Source organism: Narcine bancroftii, chromosome 5, assembly GCF_036971445.1.
Source record: "Narcine bancroftii isolate sNarBan1 chromosome 5, sNarBan1.hap1, whole genome shotgun sequence".
Lineage (NCBI taxonomy): Eukaryota > Metazoa > Chordata > Chondrichthyes > Torpediniformes > Narcinidae > Narcine > Narcine bancroftii.
This window is the reverse complement of record NC_091473.1, coordinates 167,433,853-167,450,217: the sequence shown is the minus strand read 5'-3', so window position 1 is coordinate 167,450,217 and position 16,365 is coordinate 167,433,853. Positions and strand designations below refer to the sequence as shown.

Below are 16,365 nucleotides of genomic sequence, written 5' to 3'. Positions count from 1 at the left end.
TGTTTGATTTTATATGAGTTTTGAAAATCAAAAATAAAATATTCAAAAAAAGAATTTACACAGAAATTAGGGAAGGACAAAATGTTCCATCAATGCTTTCAGATGGAAGAATTACTCCTTTATCACTTTCTGAAAATGCACTCTAAAAAGAGTGTATTATTTAGAAAGAGATAAAGGAGTAATTTCAGCCTCTAAAAAGCAAGATTACCCAAACAGTGTGAAGGGCTTGGACCTCACAATCATCAACCAATCTTGTGAAATACTCAGTCAAACAGCATCTGTGTAAATAAAAAAAAAATTAACATTTCAGGAATGAAAATTTTTTTTTTCTATTGTTAAATGTTCCATTCTTGCTAAGTAATTTAGAACATTTTCTGCCATTTTTACTTTGCCCGTATCACTATATATGGCCTTTGGTTTGATACTCCATCAAACCACAACAAATATGTATTCCTTAGGGCAATTTTATCCTCACCCCTGCAAATGATTGGAATTAAAATGATTAAACGATATTTCATAAAATCTTTAGAGATGACCATTTTCATTCAGGCTGTATGCAAACTAACTGACCAAAAGCTAAAAAAAAATAATTCATAATCATTACACCCAGTATTCTATTCTCAAAAAAGCACTAGGTTTAACAATATCATCATTTTACAACGTGCAGTGCTTTTTTTTAAAATTACCTTCAGTGATCTTCATTTGTTTGTGGCTCTGCTCGGAAACAAATTCTAATTTTCTTTTCAACCCAAGGTCATCTTTGTCAGATATACAATGTGCAAGCCTTTCAATATTCATTAAACTAGCTTCTCCTGGACCGAGTCTTTTCCTGCTGTAAATCAGGTCAATAAGTTCTTGTATTTTATCAGGATCATAATCAGCCAAATTATCAGAAGGCATAAGGAAATTACTGTCAGATACAATGTTTTCTATTTGAGGATTCTCTGGTTCCTGTGTGGTAATTTCTGATACAGGATCATCAAATGCCTGTTCTCCTCCAACATATTCAGGATGGTCATGTACCTCCATATCAGATGCTTGATGCTGGTTTAACATCTCCCCAGCTTCAGAAACATCAAATTGATAACGGTGAGGGTAAAAAAAGTAAGAGCGCATAATTCTTGGTACATTTGATCTCTTCTGTCTGAACACAGAGGAGAACCGTTTCTCCTCATAAGTGGGAATAATGAATTCAGCAAAAGCCTCTTTGCTCAGAGAATTCTTCAGGTAATCGATTACATTATTTTTAAACGCTGCATCTATGGTTGCTTGCTTTAAGCTGCAAGGCAGCTCTTTACGAATTTTTTCCAGAGCGTAGTGCAGTGCCGGTATAATCTTTGAGAGCTGAGGTATTGCCTCTGGGTCATTGTGTACAGTTGGAAGAGGTTTAGTATTTCTCTTCATGTCTTCTACAAAAGAACACAATCAGGCACCACCAGATTAATAAACACTCACAGAATAAACCAAACAAGACTAAAAGTGGCTAAAATACAAATCAGCAGTGAAAAAAACAGATTTGATATAAATGATCTTTTGAGATCAAGTTACAAAACAATTTTTCTTGTATTTTTAAAAAATACATCACACAGTACCTGCTCTAACCTTACATGGTGGCAATGCTGTACTCCTATTCAGAGGACACATTGCATGTCAATCAAGGTCAAGACTCACCCCAAGCCTTCAAGATGACCCTTGCGATTGGCACACCTAAATTACAGGAGCTGGAGTCCAGACAGCCTGCCTGGACTCAGCCATGACCTTTATCCAACTGGCCCAGGTGAATCACCTATGCTGATCCCTGTTGAGCCCCTGTACTTGGCTTCGAGCCATTGGCCACAGCAGCTAACGGGGCCCAGCCTGCCCCGAGTGATTGGCTCCCCAATACCGGCTGCAGAACTATAAAGGACCATGTTGCCCCTTTGTTCTGCCTCTTTTGGTCCCTCATGGCACATAAGTATCACCTTTTGAATTGAGTTCGGTTGAGTCCCGAGGTTAGGTAGCTAGAGTCATGTCCATACTGGTCAAGGGGTGGGGGCACGTAGTATCACCTTGATCCTGATTGTTGATTGCATGTACTTAAGCATTTTCCCCAGTTTCTGTCGGTTTTCCCTCGTTATCTGAAGTGTATACTTAGCTCTTGCATAGTGTGTATGTGTATATATAGTTTCATTTAGCATTTCGACCCTGTTGCCCCATTTGCATCCCCAAAATAAACATGCTTTGTACCTGGACCTTCGTCTGATTCTTAACCCCATATCCTTACAACACACTGGAAAAATATTTTTTCAGTAAAGACCAAAGTTTGAAATAAAATAATACTGGAAATACCCATAGAACATTACAGCACAGAAAAAAGGCCTTTCGTGCCCCTTCTAGACTGTGCCAAACTATTTTGCCTAGTCTCATTAATCTGCACTCATTCCATATCCTTCCCTTCCATGTACCGGACCAAATTTTTCTTAAATGTTAAAATTTAACCCACATTCACCACTTCAGCTGGCAGATTGTTCCATACTCCCATCACTCTGTGTGAAGAAATTCCCCGAATGCTCCCCCTCACCTTTCACTCCTAAACTATATTCTCTTGTTTGTATCTCACCTAACCTCAGTGGAAAAAGCCTACTTGCATTTACTCTATCTATACCCATCATAATTTGTATACCTCTATCAAATCTCCCCTCATTCATCCATGGAATAATGTCCTAACCTGTTTAACCTTTCCCTGTAACTCAGTTCCTCAAGTCCTGGCAACATCCTAGTAAATCTTCTTTGCTTTCTTTCAATTTTATTGACATCTTTCCTGTAGTTAGGTGACTAAAACTGCACACAATACTCAATTTTGATTTATGAAGGCCAATGTGCCAAAAGCTCTCTTTACAGTTCTATCTACCTGAGACAGCACTTGCAGGATCCCTCTGTTCTCTCGCACTCCTCAGTGCTCTACCATTTACCATTTCCTATTTCCTACTTTTTTTTGTCCTTCCAAAATGCATCACCTCACACTTGTCTGCATTAAATTCCATCTGCCATTTTGCAGCCAGTCCAGGCCCCTCTGCGAGCCTTCTTTGGTGTCTACCATGCCTCCATTCCTTGTGACATCTACAAATTTGCTGATCCATTTACCACATTCTCATCTATATCAATGACCTTGATGACAAACAACAATGGACACAGTAATGACCCTTGAGGCATACCACTAATCACAGGTCTTCAGTCAGAGAGTCAATCATCCACTACTATTCTCTGCTTCTCTCATAAAGTCAATGTCAAATCCAGTTTACTACCTCACCATAAAACACTGAACGACTGAACCTTCCTTACTAACCTCCCATGTGGGACCTTGTCAAAGGCCTTAATGAAGTTTATGAAGACAACAACCACACAACCTACCATGGTGACCATCCCAAATTAAGTCCCTGACCATCCAAATACTTGTACATCCAAACCCTTGGAACACCTTCCAAAGACTTACTGACATCAGGCTCACCAGCCCAATTTCTGAGGTTATTTTTGGAGCTTTTTAAAGCATTAGAACAATAAGAACTACCCTCCAATCTGCCAACAACTCACCTGTGATTAAATACATCTGCAGGGCCCCCCCTAGAATTTCTACACGAGGCTCCCTCGAAGACTGATGGAATATCTCATCAGTCCTTGGGAATTATCCACTTTTATTCACTTTCAGACAGCAAGCACTTTCTCCTCTTACTATATGACTTTACTGCTTGTTTGCATCCCTTCCTTAGACTCTGTGCCAGTATCCTGAGTAAATACAGGTGCAAAATACCCATTTAGGATCTCCCCCAGCTCTTCTACCTCCATAGACAGCTAACCACTCTGATCTTCAAGAGAACCTTTTGCTTTTAATATACCTGTAGAGCCCTTAGGATTTTTCTTCACCTTGTCTGCCAAAGCAACCTCTTTTAGCTCTCCTGATTTTCTTCATTTTTTCCTGCATTTTTATACTCTCATTTGTTCATTGCCTATATTCGATAAACACCTCTCTTCTTAACCAGACTCCCAACCACAATTTCTTCTGCCTGCTAACTTTGCCTTTAACCCTTACAGGAACATACAAACTGTCTTCTCAAAATTTCACCTTTGAAGGCTTTCTACTTACTGAGCACATCCTCGGCAGAAAACAACCTAGCCCAACCCACACTTTTTTAGATCCTTTCTCATTTCCTCAAAATTGGCCTTTCTCCAATTTAGAATCTCAAGCTGAGGAACAGACCTATGCTTATCCACAATTATCTTGAAACTAATGGCATTATGATCACTGGATCAAAATATTCCCCTACACATACTTCTGTCACCTGTTCTGTCTTTTTCCCTAAAAAGAGATCCAGTATTGCATTCTCTCTACTTGGTACCTCTATATATTGATGTAGAAAACTTTCCTGAACATTTTTCTAACAAACTCCAAGCCATTCACCCCTTTTACAGTATGGGAGATCTGTCAATATGTGGATGTTAAAAATAACCTAATCATAACTTTATGCTTCCTGCAGCTATCTGTTATCTCCCTGGAGATTTGCTACTCCAATTCTCGCTGACTACTGGCAAGTCTATAATATAATCCTATTAACGTGGTCATACCTTTCCTATTCCTCAGCTCCATCCACATACCTCAGAAGATGAATCCTCTAGGCTGTCCTGTCTGAGCACAGCTGTGCTATTTTCCCCAGTGAGCAATGCCACTTCTACCCCTTTTATCCCTCCACTATCACGTCTGAACCTCAAAATATTGAGCTACCAGTCCTGCCCCTCCTGCAACCAAGTTTCATTAATGGCCACAACACAATTCCACATGTCATTCCATACTCTATAAGCTCATTTGCCCTTCCTACAATACCATTTGCATTGAAATAGATGCACTGAGAACATTATTTACACCACACACAACCCATTGTTTACTGTTTCTATGATCAGTGTTAACATCATCTTTTTCCTCCTCCACTTCACTATCTGCTCTGGCACTCTGGTTCCCAACCCTCTTCAAATCTAGTTTAAACCATCCAGAGCAGCGCCAGCAAACCTTCCCTCAAGGTTGCTCATCCCCCTCCAGTTCAGTTGCAAGGTGTCTTTTCCCAACACAGGTCCCACTTGCTCTGGAAGAGAGCCCAATGATCCAGAAATCTGAACCCTTCCCCTGCACCATCTGTTTCACCATGTGTTAAGCTGCATTATCCTCCCATTTCTAACCTCCCTAGCTCATGGCATGGGTGACAATCCCAAGATCAAAACCCTGGAGGTCCTGTCTTTCAACTTTATAACCAATCTAAGTGAGACTGAATGAGATGTGTTGGCACTAGCTGAAGAACGATGGTGAAGTCTTGTTAATTAAGAACAAATTAATTGAAAATATGCCTAACTCCCTGAACATCCTTTGCAGAATCTCCTCATCCCGCCAACCCACATCAGGCTGCTCACCCTCCCTTTTGAAAATTCCATGATCTCTGAGATATCCTGGACCCAGGAACCTGAAAGGCAGCATACCATCCAGGATTCTCCATCTCTTCCAGTTTCTTTCATCCGTTCCCCTCACTATTGAATCCTCTAATCACTACAGCTCGCCTCTTTTTCTCCTCCCTCTTTCTTAGCCACAAGGCCAGACAGTGTGTCAGAGACCTGAATGCCATTGCTTGTTCCTGGTAGGTCGTTCCCCCTCAGAAGTTATCTATAATGGCATACGTGTTATTACCCAGATCAGAGATAAACAGTTAACATTTCAGATCAATAAACCTTTAGTTAGGCAAATTTAAAATTAGAAATCAGATATTAAATTGTAGAGATGGCAGAAGGGATGGAGAAAACTCATGGTCTCCACCTATTATAACCAATCTAAGTGAGACTGAATGAGATGTGTTGGTACGAGCTGAAGAACGATGGTGAAGTCTTGTTAATCAAGAACAAATTAAGTGAAAATATGCATAGGTACACGGGAAATGTAGGACACAAAATATTAGTTTTAAATTTTAAAATTTAAACATTCAGCATGACCCTTGAGCCCATGCCACCAAAATACCCCAATTAACTTACAATACCCGTAACTTTTGAAAAGTAGGAGGAAAATGAAGTGCCCAGAGGTAACCTTAGCAGTTTCAGGGACAATGTACAAACTCTTACTGACAGTGCCAGATTCGAACAAGCAGTATCAAAAACATACAAACTCAGCACATTTAAGCCTTCCGGAACATCACTGAGTTTAACAATTTCTGTTGTCTTTCCAGTTTGCATCTGAACTGACCAGCTGTGATGAATGATCAGTCAGTTTCCCTCTCTTCAATTTCAGATTTCCAGAAATTGCAGTGTTGTATCTTATAGTTTCAGAATTTTTCCTCTCTCCTCTATTTTCATTCTTTTCCTTTCAAACCTATTCTACACAGATCAACTCTGATTAACAAATCTTCATCAGCCTATCTCAGCTCGCAGTCTATTTTGGCATCCACCCTATTATAGACATTTCTTTTGCTCACTCCACCCTTCCTCTTCCTCTTTAATTTCAAAATATTTGACTCCTAATTTTTCTTTGTTTTGATGGAAGAACTTTTACATATTTACAAAATTGTTTTTATTTCAGATTTCTAGCTCCTAGCTTTGTTTTGTTTTTAAGATTGATTAGAATTTGTGCTAATTCAGCATTATAAATAATTAATTCAGTCATTGAACTTCAAGGATCTGAATTCTAATTATTGAAGAAACCATTTCTACTGTCAATCCCACACAAAATTAAGAGTAAGCAATAACTAATATGCTTTCAAATCATCTTGCTACACTGCATCTCAGAAGCTCTGAAAGATGGTGAAAAATTACTTGCAAAGGCAAATAGCAATTACAGCCCCAGTTAAATTCCATAACAAGATACAAATCACTCCTGCATATACCAAGATGACTCCTTTGGTGCAAATTGTTTCTGGACTTCTAATTGATTTTATTATTTAACTCACCAGTACCATTCAGTCTTGACTCCGGAAACAAAAACAGTGCTTGAAGAAACTTGGGCTTTGAGCTTTGAGATTCTGTTTAAATGTGAAAATGAATATAGAATAGGGGTTATACTGCAGGTGAACTAAAATTTCAAGTTTCATAAACAAATGATATCATTGTTTTCTATAAAACTCAAAACTTGCTCACCATTATCCACCATCTCTAATGGAGAAAATAAAAGCAAAAATCCACGATCATCCAAGGGTTTTACAAGAACCTACAGTAAAAGATATCAAATCTTTAAACAATCACAAAAAAAATGAACACTGGGAAACAAGTTTTTAAAAAGTCACTGTACGAGACGTACAAGTTCAAACAAAGAACAACAGCATTAATGGATTATATTTTCCTTAACTGTAATTTTTACTTAGTATTTTAAAAACCAGTCATGCTCAAAAAGAGAATTATCAGATTAAAAATTAGCTCAGTCAAGTAATTTTATTAAAACTTGTTCAATATTTTATATATTCGCCAAACATTTAACTCACTAGCTTTTCCTCTTCTAGTTTATGAAGCAGAGGCTCCAAATTCCTTCCCATTTTACTTTGATCCACAAGTTCATACAAGCTGCAATACAATCCATTCTTCAGTACTGGGGTGGGGGTGGAAAGAAAGATACATTAATGGTAAAGATCATTTCATAGAACCTGTCATCTGACATTTCAACAGGACCCATAAGCGCCAAGAATATTTACAAATCAATCATCTTCAGAGAAATCAGGCCACTTCTAATTGCTATTACTACCCAAAAGATATGGGTAACTGTACATGAAGGCACATTTTAGGTGCTCCACTCTTATCATTAAGATGTTAACATATGGAAATATATTAATTTAAAGGACAAATTTGCTAATTACACAAAGTGATAGATTTGGAGATGACCAGAATCACAGTCAAATTGTGTCAAAAAGACAAGGGGAATTCTAATCACAAAGGGGTTAACACATTTATAGCCAAGTTCTCACCTTCACGTGTCCCAGAGAAAGTGGTTTTTCGAAATACAGTAACTGGAATTTTATTTTTCAAACAATCAATACTCATAACCGTATGAATCTCAAGTTTCTCAGGCCTAAAAAGGAGGAATGATTTGATTAAAAAGGGTCAACATAATTCAACCGCAGCAAGAAATACATGCATTCCATTTAAAACAATTACCAACAGATAGCCTTAGAAAAGAGTGATCTTTACCACCACTCTGGACCAATAGAGTCTGTAGTAGGCAAAAAACAACCAAATAAAGTTCCTCTGTCTCCTGTAGATGTTAGAGTTAAAACGTCCACCAGTAAACCTCAGATGTTCCTCAAACATAATAGACACAACTTTCCTTTTGAGTTTAACATGAGGTACATCCTCAGCATGACTTTTGCCTTTCTTTCTTCAGCATTCTGCTTCTCATAGGAAGAATTTGAACACTTAGAACCAGATTTTGAAGATTTATCTGATCCTCTCGATTTTAAATGAATGAGTCTCTTTAACCTTCCCTGCAATAAGTTGGCTCATCTTTTTCTTTCTTTTCTGCAGATGGTCGTAGGTAAGATTAAAACGGCATTATTTCTTCAAATTTATCAGCAGCTACTGCATTTGTAGAATACTTTGTAGAAGTAGACTGGTTCCAATTATGGCTCCTACAAATCTCTAAATACAACGGCATCCTTTTCAACCACTCTGGCTTCAATTGCCTTTTCCAGCAATCCCAGATCCAATTTTGCAACTTCCAATTCAGTCTCCTTTTCTGACAGTTTAATTTGAAGCCTTTTAATAGACTCTCTCTCTGCATTCAATTCTTTCGATGATAATAAAGTAATTATCTCATTATCTTCTGAGAAGTTACTTACTTGATCTGGAGTTAAAAGATCATGTGAAACATTGGTATTTCTGCTTTCAGCCCTTGATGGTAAACTCAAAGTGTCTGAATTTCTTCATCTTGCTTGTTACATTACTGAAATCCAATCTCTCTTTCTTTTTGCATCATTATTAGCTGGGCCTTCAAGATACATTCTTGATTGTTTTCTGTAGTCAGAAGTGTTGTGTTATTAACCAAAGACTTGTTCTCTTTCAAAAGATTAATCTCCTCTTCCAACCTTTTGCATCTCAATAAAGCTGAATCTCTTTCCTCATTAACTGTATTAATTTATTCAGCAGGTTATTCCCTTCTTCTGCTTTCTGGCTTTGCAAATTATTTCTACAATTAAATCTCTATTCATGACGACTGCTCTCTGGATCGTTCCCTTTGTCACTTTCGAAACTGAAGAATCATTGGATTCATTCTCATCCTTTGGAAATCCAGTTTTGTTTCCAAGTACAAAGTTAAAAGCTTTCTTTTCACCATCTCCGTGATTATCCAATATTTCCAAGTCCACTTCCAACATTTTGTTCTCTGAAGACAGTTGCACCAGTTTTGCACCCATTTGTTTTAGCCCTGCCTCAAATTCAATTACACAGGAATAATCACTAGCAGTATTTGCAGCGTCTTCTAAAACTTCATTTTCATCTATCATTGATGAAAATAATTCCTTCAATATTGGCTTAAATGCCTTTAATTTATTTTCACATTGATCGGTTTTCTTCAGGTAACTTTTTAAAATTTAGCCTTTTGCAGTTCCTAAAACTCCAAGTTTCACAACCAAAATCCTGTTGACACTTGTCGCTAACTGCTCCTGAGCAATATTTCCTCCTAAAGGTCCATCAATTGTTCAAGGTCCATTTCCCACACTCCATATTACTTCTAGTGGTTCTAGAGCCTTTGGCACATCTGAACCAATCAGCACCTCTATCTCAGAACCAATTCTAGGCAGATAAACCTTCCACAGATAAGACAACTGATGGATATCGTTTTGATGTGGAATGCTTCCTTCGTGCATAGGCATAGTCATCTGTGTGTATAAGCTTGGGAGATCATTAAAAAAATCTTTGCAATGCACTCCAGCCACCTCTACACCTGAAACAATGCTGGTTTCAATGCCCTTCTCCTGACCTATAATTTTTAATAGAATACTTTACCTTCTTCCCTGAAGATTAAGCTTGTTCATTAGTCCTTCCGTACAAAAAGATGCAGTGCTACCTGCGTCAAGAAATGGATAAGTACATCCCCCTTCCTAGTCTTGACTTGTACAGGCACTATTGAGTTTGCAGTTATCCACCAATAAGACCACTTGTCTGAACTGAGGCTATAGCACTGCTTTCTGCTGGTTCCTTTGTTTCTATTTGCTCCTGTTCCATTTCCTTGTTCCTTTGATGGATATGCAGCATTCTCGGATGCTTCAAATTGCACATTACAGCTAAGTTGCTTCTTGTAATTTTTACTTGTGCCCTTTACAAACAGCCAAAACTCCATTTTCCTTTAAGAAAGCGATGTTCCTTTTTTCCCATCTGTGAATACATTTCCAAAGCATGTCCACCTTCACAGAATAAACAACTCTTCTCAGCAAGTTAACTCTCGTTTTCCTTAGTTACATTATCCTTTTCCTTATTTACAACTGACACAGTAGTAGCAAAGGCACTCCTTTTCACTTTTGGATGAGGGTGTGAGTTGGATCTCCTTACAGCTTTGTTCCCCATTGGAGTGTCTTTGGTATTTCCATATACTGGATCTGTTGCAACATTCAACTGCCGTTCAAGGAAATTCACCAAATCCTTTCAGGTAGCTCTTCGATCAAATTTCTTCTGGAAATCAAAGGCCAAACTTCTCCATATATCCCACAGCAGGTGGTTTAATTGCTTTAATATGATTCGCATATTACCAGGCATGTCAAGCTCATGAATGTTGTTGATATCTTCCATGGCATTACAACATCCTCTTAGAAAGAGAGTGTATACTTGTAGAGCTTTGCATTATTCAGTTTTATTGACAACCATGAAAGAGCCTTATCCATATAAGCTAAAGCAGTTCTATGATGGTTGCCAAAATAAAAACTTGGCCATGTCGAATCCTCTATCCAGGGACATATGTTGACAACTCTTTACAAAGTTCCTTTGGCTGTCCTTTTGTGAGCATTGTTTCCTTTTGGTTTTTTTTTGTTATGTTTATAGTTTAATAAAATCTTTAAATAAAATTTTCAAAAAAATACTGGTAGCAGGAGAAGCAAGAGAGTTTTAGAACAACCTCTAGAGTTTCTAGCACAGCATCTATACATTTAAAGAATCAGGCTGATTTGGCTGCTCTTGTTGTACAAAAGGAATTACTTTAAAATAAATATGCCTTCGAAGAACAAGTGGAGCATCGAAGGAGGGAAAAGTATCAATTAAGGAGGAAAAAGGATTAGCTGGAAACCACTTAACAAGGGAGGATTGTCCTTGACGATATCCTTATCGCCAGCCGCGACCACGAGGAGCACAAGTCCCACCTATGCACCCTGTTTGCCCGCCTGGCAGAATTCAGCCACACGGTCAACGTGGCCGTGCCAATTCGGCAAGCAGACATTGCAGTTCCTAGGGCAGACCACCTATGCAGCAGGGGCTGCCCCAGCACCAGAAAAGGTCGCAGCGTCTGGCAGTTCCCCAAACCCACCACCCTCAAGGGCCTGCAGGAAATTCTTCGGGATGGTAAACCTTTATCATCAGTTCATCCTTGGCAGCGCCCACATCATGTGGCCGCTGTTCGCTTTGATTGCCGCTAAGGATAAGGTCCTGGCCTGGTCGGAGGAGGCAGAGAACACTTTTACAGCAACGAAAGACGTCCTGGCAAACGCCACCCCATTTTTTCACCTGCGCCCGGAAACACACACTGCACTCTTGGTGGACGCCAGGGGGCGTACTCAAACAGTGGTTTAATGGACAGTGGCACCCACTGGCCTTTTTTAGCAAACAGCTTCATCCGCCAGAACTCAAGTACAGTGCTTACGACCGGGAGCTCCTGGCACTGTACCTGGCCATCTGGAACTTCCGGTATTTCCTGGAGGGCAGGCCATTCACGGTGTTCATGGACCACAAACCCCTGACACAGGTGCTCGCAATGGCCAAGGATCCGTGGTCAGCTTGCCAGCAACACCATCTCTCCTACATGTCGGAGTTCACGACCGACATTCAGCACAGAGCAGGTAGAGAAAACATAGTGGCGAACGCGCTCTCCCAACCAACAATCAACATCTTCGCCCCCAGCCTCGACTACACCCAACTGAAACAAGCACAGAAGGAGGATGCAGGAACACAGGCCCTCTGGACTGCCATTTCCGGCCTGGACCTTCAGTTGCTCGACACGCTGCTCTGCGACGTTTCCACCGGCTCACCACACCCGGTAGTCCCACTACAGAGGAGTTCGGGGGCCTTTAGCTTGGTCCATGACCTAGCACATCCCTCGGTAAAGACATTGGTGCGTATGGTGGCAGAGCTGTTCTTATGGCATGGGCTCAAAAAGGAGGTGGTTGAGATGGTGAGGAGCTGCACCAAATGCCAGGCCTCCAAATTCCACCGGCATACACAGGCCCTGATCCAGCATTTCGACCCGGCAGTTCGGAGGTTCCAGCACATCCATGTCAATATTGTAGGCCCCCTGCCAGTGTCCAGGGAGGCACGCTACCTGCTCACAGTGATCAACTGGACCACGAGATGGCTGGAAGCCATTCCCATCAGAGGCCTCTGCAGAGACATGCACCAGGGCTTTATTCAGCCACTGGATCACTAGATTCGGAGTCCCGGCTCATATCAGGAGCGGCATAGGCGTCCAGTTCACCTCTGGTCGCAACTGGCGAACGTTCTGGGGGTTAAACTCCACCACACCACAGCCTACCACCTGCAGGCAAATGGTCTGGTGGAGAGATTCCGTCGCCACCTGAAATCAGCTCTCATGGCTCACCTCACAGGCCCCGTTTGGACGGACGAACTATCCTGGGTCCTCCTTGGCATCAGAACAGCACCCAAGAAGGACCTACAGGCATCATCTTCAGAGCTGGTGTACAGTGCGCCAATTTCATTGCCTGGGGAGTTTTTAGGCCCGAATCCCAGTGCCTCGTCCGAGCACACAAACCTTTTGACGGATCTCCATAGTAAACTCTCCTCACTAAACCCCCGCCACCCATGCATCACGATGCTCATTCGACCCATCTTCCCAAGGAGCTGGACGCAGCAGAGTTTGTGTTTTTTTGGCGCAGACCACACACGGCACCATTGCAGTGCCCATATGAGGGCCTGTACAAGGTCCTCCAGCAGTCTGGCAAGACCTTTACTTTGGACATGTGGGGAGAAAGCAAATTTTTCATGGTAGACCGCCTAAAGGCGGCATACTTGGACTTATCACGGCCAGTTCAAACGGCCATACCCAAACGCTGGGGCTGCCCACCCAGGCGGCAGAACGCGTAGCCGGTTCTAGGGTGGGAGTTGTGTGGCTGCGTGCTCTCTCATGGCAAACTGGACCTGCTTGTAATGCCACATGGCGAGGCAGCCATGAGAAGATGACACTGTCGTGGTTCTCCCTGCCTCGTGTTTCCAGCCCAGCGCGCGCCTGGGGCAGCAGTTACAACATCATCACGCACGCGGTGACCGAGCTCACGCTGCCCTTAAAGGGGCACATGCTGGATTTGAATAAAACAGTTGTTAACAACATCCAACATGGTGGCTGTAGCTCACGCCACAATCTCAAATTTCGTTTGACCTGGTAAAACCAAATCCCGTCCAAAATTTGTTTGTAAAAAATCTCGAACTTGATAATAAGCAAAAAAAGAATTTGGTGAAATACCAAACTACTCTCGTAATCTATTAAATGTAGAAAATCTACCTTCCTCAAAACAATCTTGTATCATACTTATTCTTTTCATTCCCCAATTTTTCAAATAAGGATTATCTAAAGAAAAAGGAATTAATTTATTCTGATATAACAATGATTTTACTGAAATTTTTCCTTTAGATCCTATAAGTTGGTCTCGCTTAAATCAAATATCCATTATATGTCGCATTACAAGTAATTTGTATTTTTGTAACAATAAAGGGTTCCATTTATAAATAAAATGACTAATTTTATTTTCAAATATCTGTCCAATTCAACTTTTGCCCACATTGGTGGTTGTTCAGTAATAACCTATTAATAAATTTCAATTGTGCTGCCTCATAGTAATTTTGAAACTGTGGTAATTGAAGTCCACCCATTCATACCGCCATGTTAATTTTTGCATAGAAACTCTTGACAATTTACCTTTCCACAAAAATAATCAAATTACTTTATTTAATTCCTTTAAAAATTTATTTGGTATTACACTTGGAATAGACTGAAAAAGATATTGTATGCAGGGATATATATTCATTTTTATACAATTGACTCTCCCAATTAAAGTCAATGGTAAATCTTTCCATCTATGTAAATCAGCTTTAATCTTATTTAACAACGGTATATAATTTAAGCTATATAAATCTTGATATTCTCATTTCACTATAACTCCTAAATATTTAATTTTATTAGACCATCTAAACTTAGTAATTTGTCTACAATCTGTATAATCTTCATCTCATATAGGTAATATTTCAATTTTTTTACCCAATTAACTTTATAACCTGAAAACATACCATTACGATTTAACAAATTTTGCAAAGATTTGGTAATAGAACCTCTGCTACCAGTATTTGACACACTGTCACTTCATTGTATTTCTTCCTGCAGATCAGATGTAGATTTATTACTTGACTCTTTCGCAGATTCAAATTGTACATCCTTCACATCTTCATCCTCTTCATCACCATTTAGCCTCTTCATTATTTTCCCAATCACCATTTGGTGACAACTTCAGCCATTTCTACATCGTTGTCTTCAAATTCAGTCGCTGTCTTCTGCAATGGTTTTGCAATGTCTTTACTCCCATCAACCAAAGCCATCTTTTTCTTTTGCCAGTTTCAGTCTCGCAATGAGAACTCTTAACACCACTTGTATCTAGATTCTGTCCCTTCAATTCTGCTGAGATCCACAACCTTCATCTCTTCAATACGATGTTCCTGAACAGCAATGCCGTCAGTGGCTGCGGCCATTTTACTTGTCTTGTTCCACCGTCTGCTGAGTCCAAGCACCAAGCACACACAACTCAAGCTAAATCAATAGTCCCCAATGGGCTAGCAGCAGCAAGTTGTTCAAAACTTGCCACAAATACACTTAAGAAGTCCACAGAAGTAAGCCTGCTTCTGATGGCTGTAATGTGCTACTGATAATAAGTAGCATCCATCAATAAAATCACTAATTTTCAAGAAATGGCTCAACAAAAATGTCTATAGGACACTGCTACAAGATTAGAAGCTCCAGATCCCTCTCTGGCTAGTACACAGACCAATAGAAGTGTATTACAGACTGTCACCAGCTCGAGGCATTTCCAGGATGGCTGCCATGTTAGTTCCAATATCACTCCAAAATAAAGATGAATTATTTTCTATCTTCTATCCTTCTGTTTTCTGTTCCAAACAATATTATTTGTTAACTAAATGTAACTGCTACTATCCACATAAGCCACTTGGAGGCTGGATGAGGTTCTCTATTCGTGACATGTTTTCAATCTTTTCCAATACGTTCAGTTGCATTTAAGTTCTTTATTTTAACATACAAAACTTGTAACCATCTTATTTAACATTCTCTGAAATGTCTATAACGTTCTACAATAACATAACATCTGTTTTAACGTCCCGTGTAAACGTAAACAGTCAACAAAAAGTCATCTTCATAAAAAAACGGCATGTTCAGTACGCTCTAGCCATACTGAATTCACGCCCTAATTCTCGTGCATGCGCCAACTGAACTATCATATGCAAACCCACCACACATGCTCCAACCAGCCCCAGAAGACCAATCTATCGCGCATGCACACAGTCGGCACTCGCACATGCACACAAGAATAAAGATGGCCACGTCCAGCCAATGGACCCTGGGACACCAACCAGCAAGGTAAGTACATACAAATTGCACATTTTGGCTCTTATAAGTTCGCGTATTCATGCAAGTGTCGGTCAGTATAAGTGTATATAGTATTTTTGTCTTTTCAACTATTTATTTTGAATGCAGGTGTATTAAGCATTGTAAAAGCAAATCTTGAGCAACTGGAAAATATACTTATTTGGCATCTACCAATCCTTTTAGGTGCTGGATACCAGGGATTTTTACTATACATGGTTTGAGGACAATGTGGACATATGTCCACTTTACTGGGTGATGAAAGATATAATTAAAATATACGTTAAAATTCAAGAATCCAAGCAAACAATTGTAGCCTCTTTTTCCAAAAATCTAAAGGGGATCATCAGCTTTCCAGAGCCTTGGATTCAGCTTTCACACAGATTTAGTGGAATTCCAAGAGATAAAATAGTTTGTGCTCACCTAAGGACAGTTCAATATCACCTTTCATGAAGTTAACAAAGTGATAACACTATCAGAGAAACCAAATAATTTTAAGATCATAGAACATTTTGAATGGA

At 39.9% G+C, this 16,365-nt stretch overlaps 1 protein-coding gene across 5 annotated transcripts in view; it reads right to left on the bottom strand.

Annotated features, from left to right (window-relative positions):
* Positions 1-16,365, bottom strand: part of LOC138764156 (protein TASOR-like) — an 86,326-nt gene that overhangs the window by 31,384 nt on the left and 38,577 nt on the right. For 4 of the 5 annotated variants that reach the window (XR_011358006.1, XM_069939644.1, XM_069939648.1 and 1 more), the window contains exons 10-14: positions 7,956-8,059; positions 7,479-7,582; positions 7,138-7,207; positions 6,951-7,022; positions 687-1,409 (exon numbers count right to left, since the gene is read on the bottom strand). Coding sequence is in view for 4 of the 5 variants with exons in the window: in XM_069939644.1 (XP_069795745.1) it covers positions 687-1,409; positions 6,951-7,022; positions 7,138-7,207; positions 7,479-7,582; positions 7,956-8,059 (1,073 nt within the window). In the remaining variant the exon portion in view is untranslated. The remainder of the gene's footprint in view (positions 1-686; positions 1,410-6,950; positions 7,023-7,137; positions 7,208-7,478; positions 7,583-7,955; positions 8,060-16,365) is intronic. The other variant, XM_069939645.1, reaches the window with a different exon arrangement.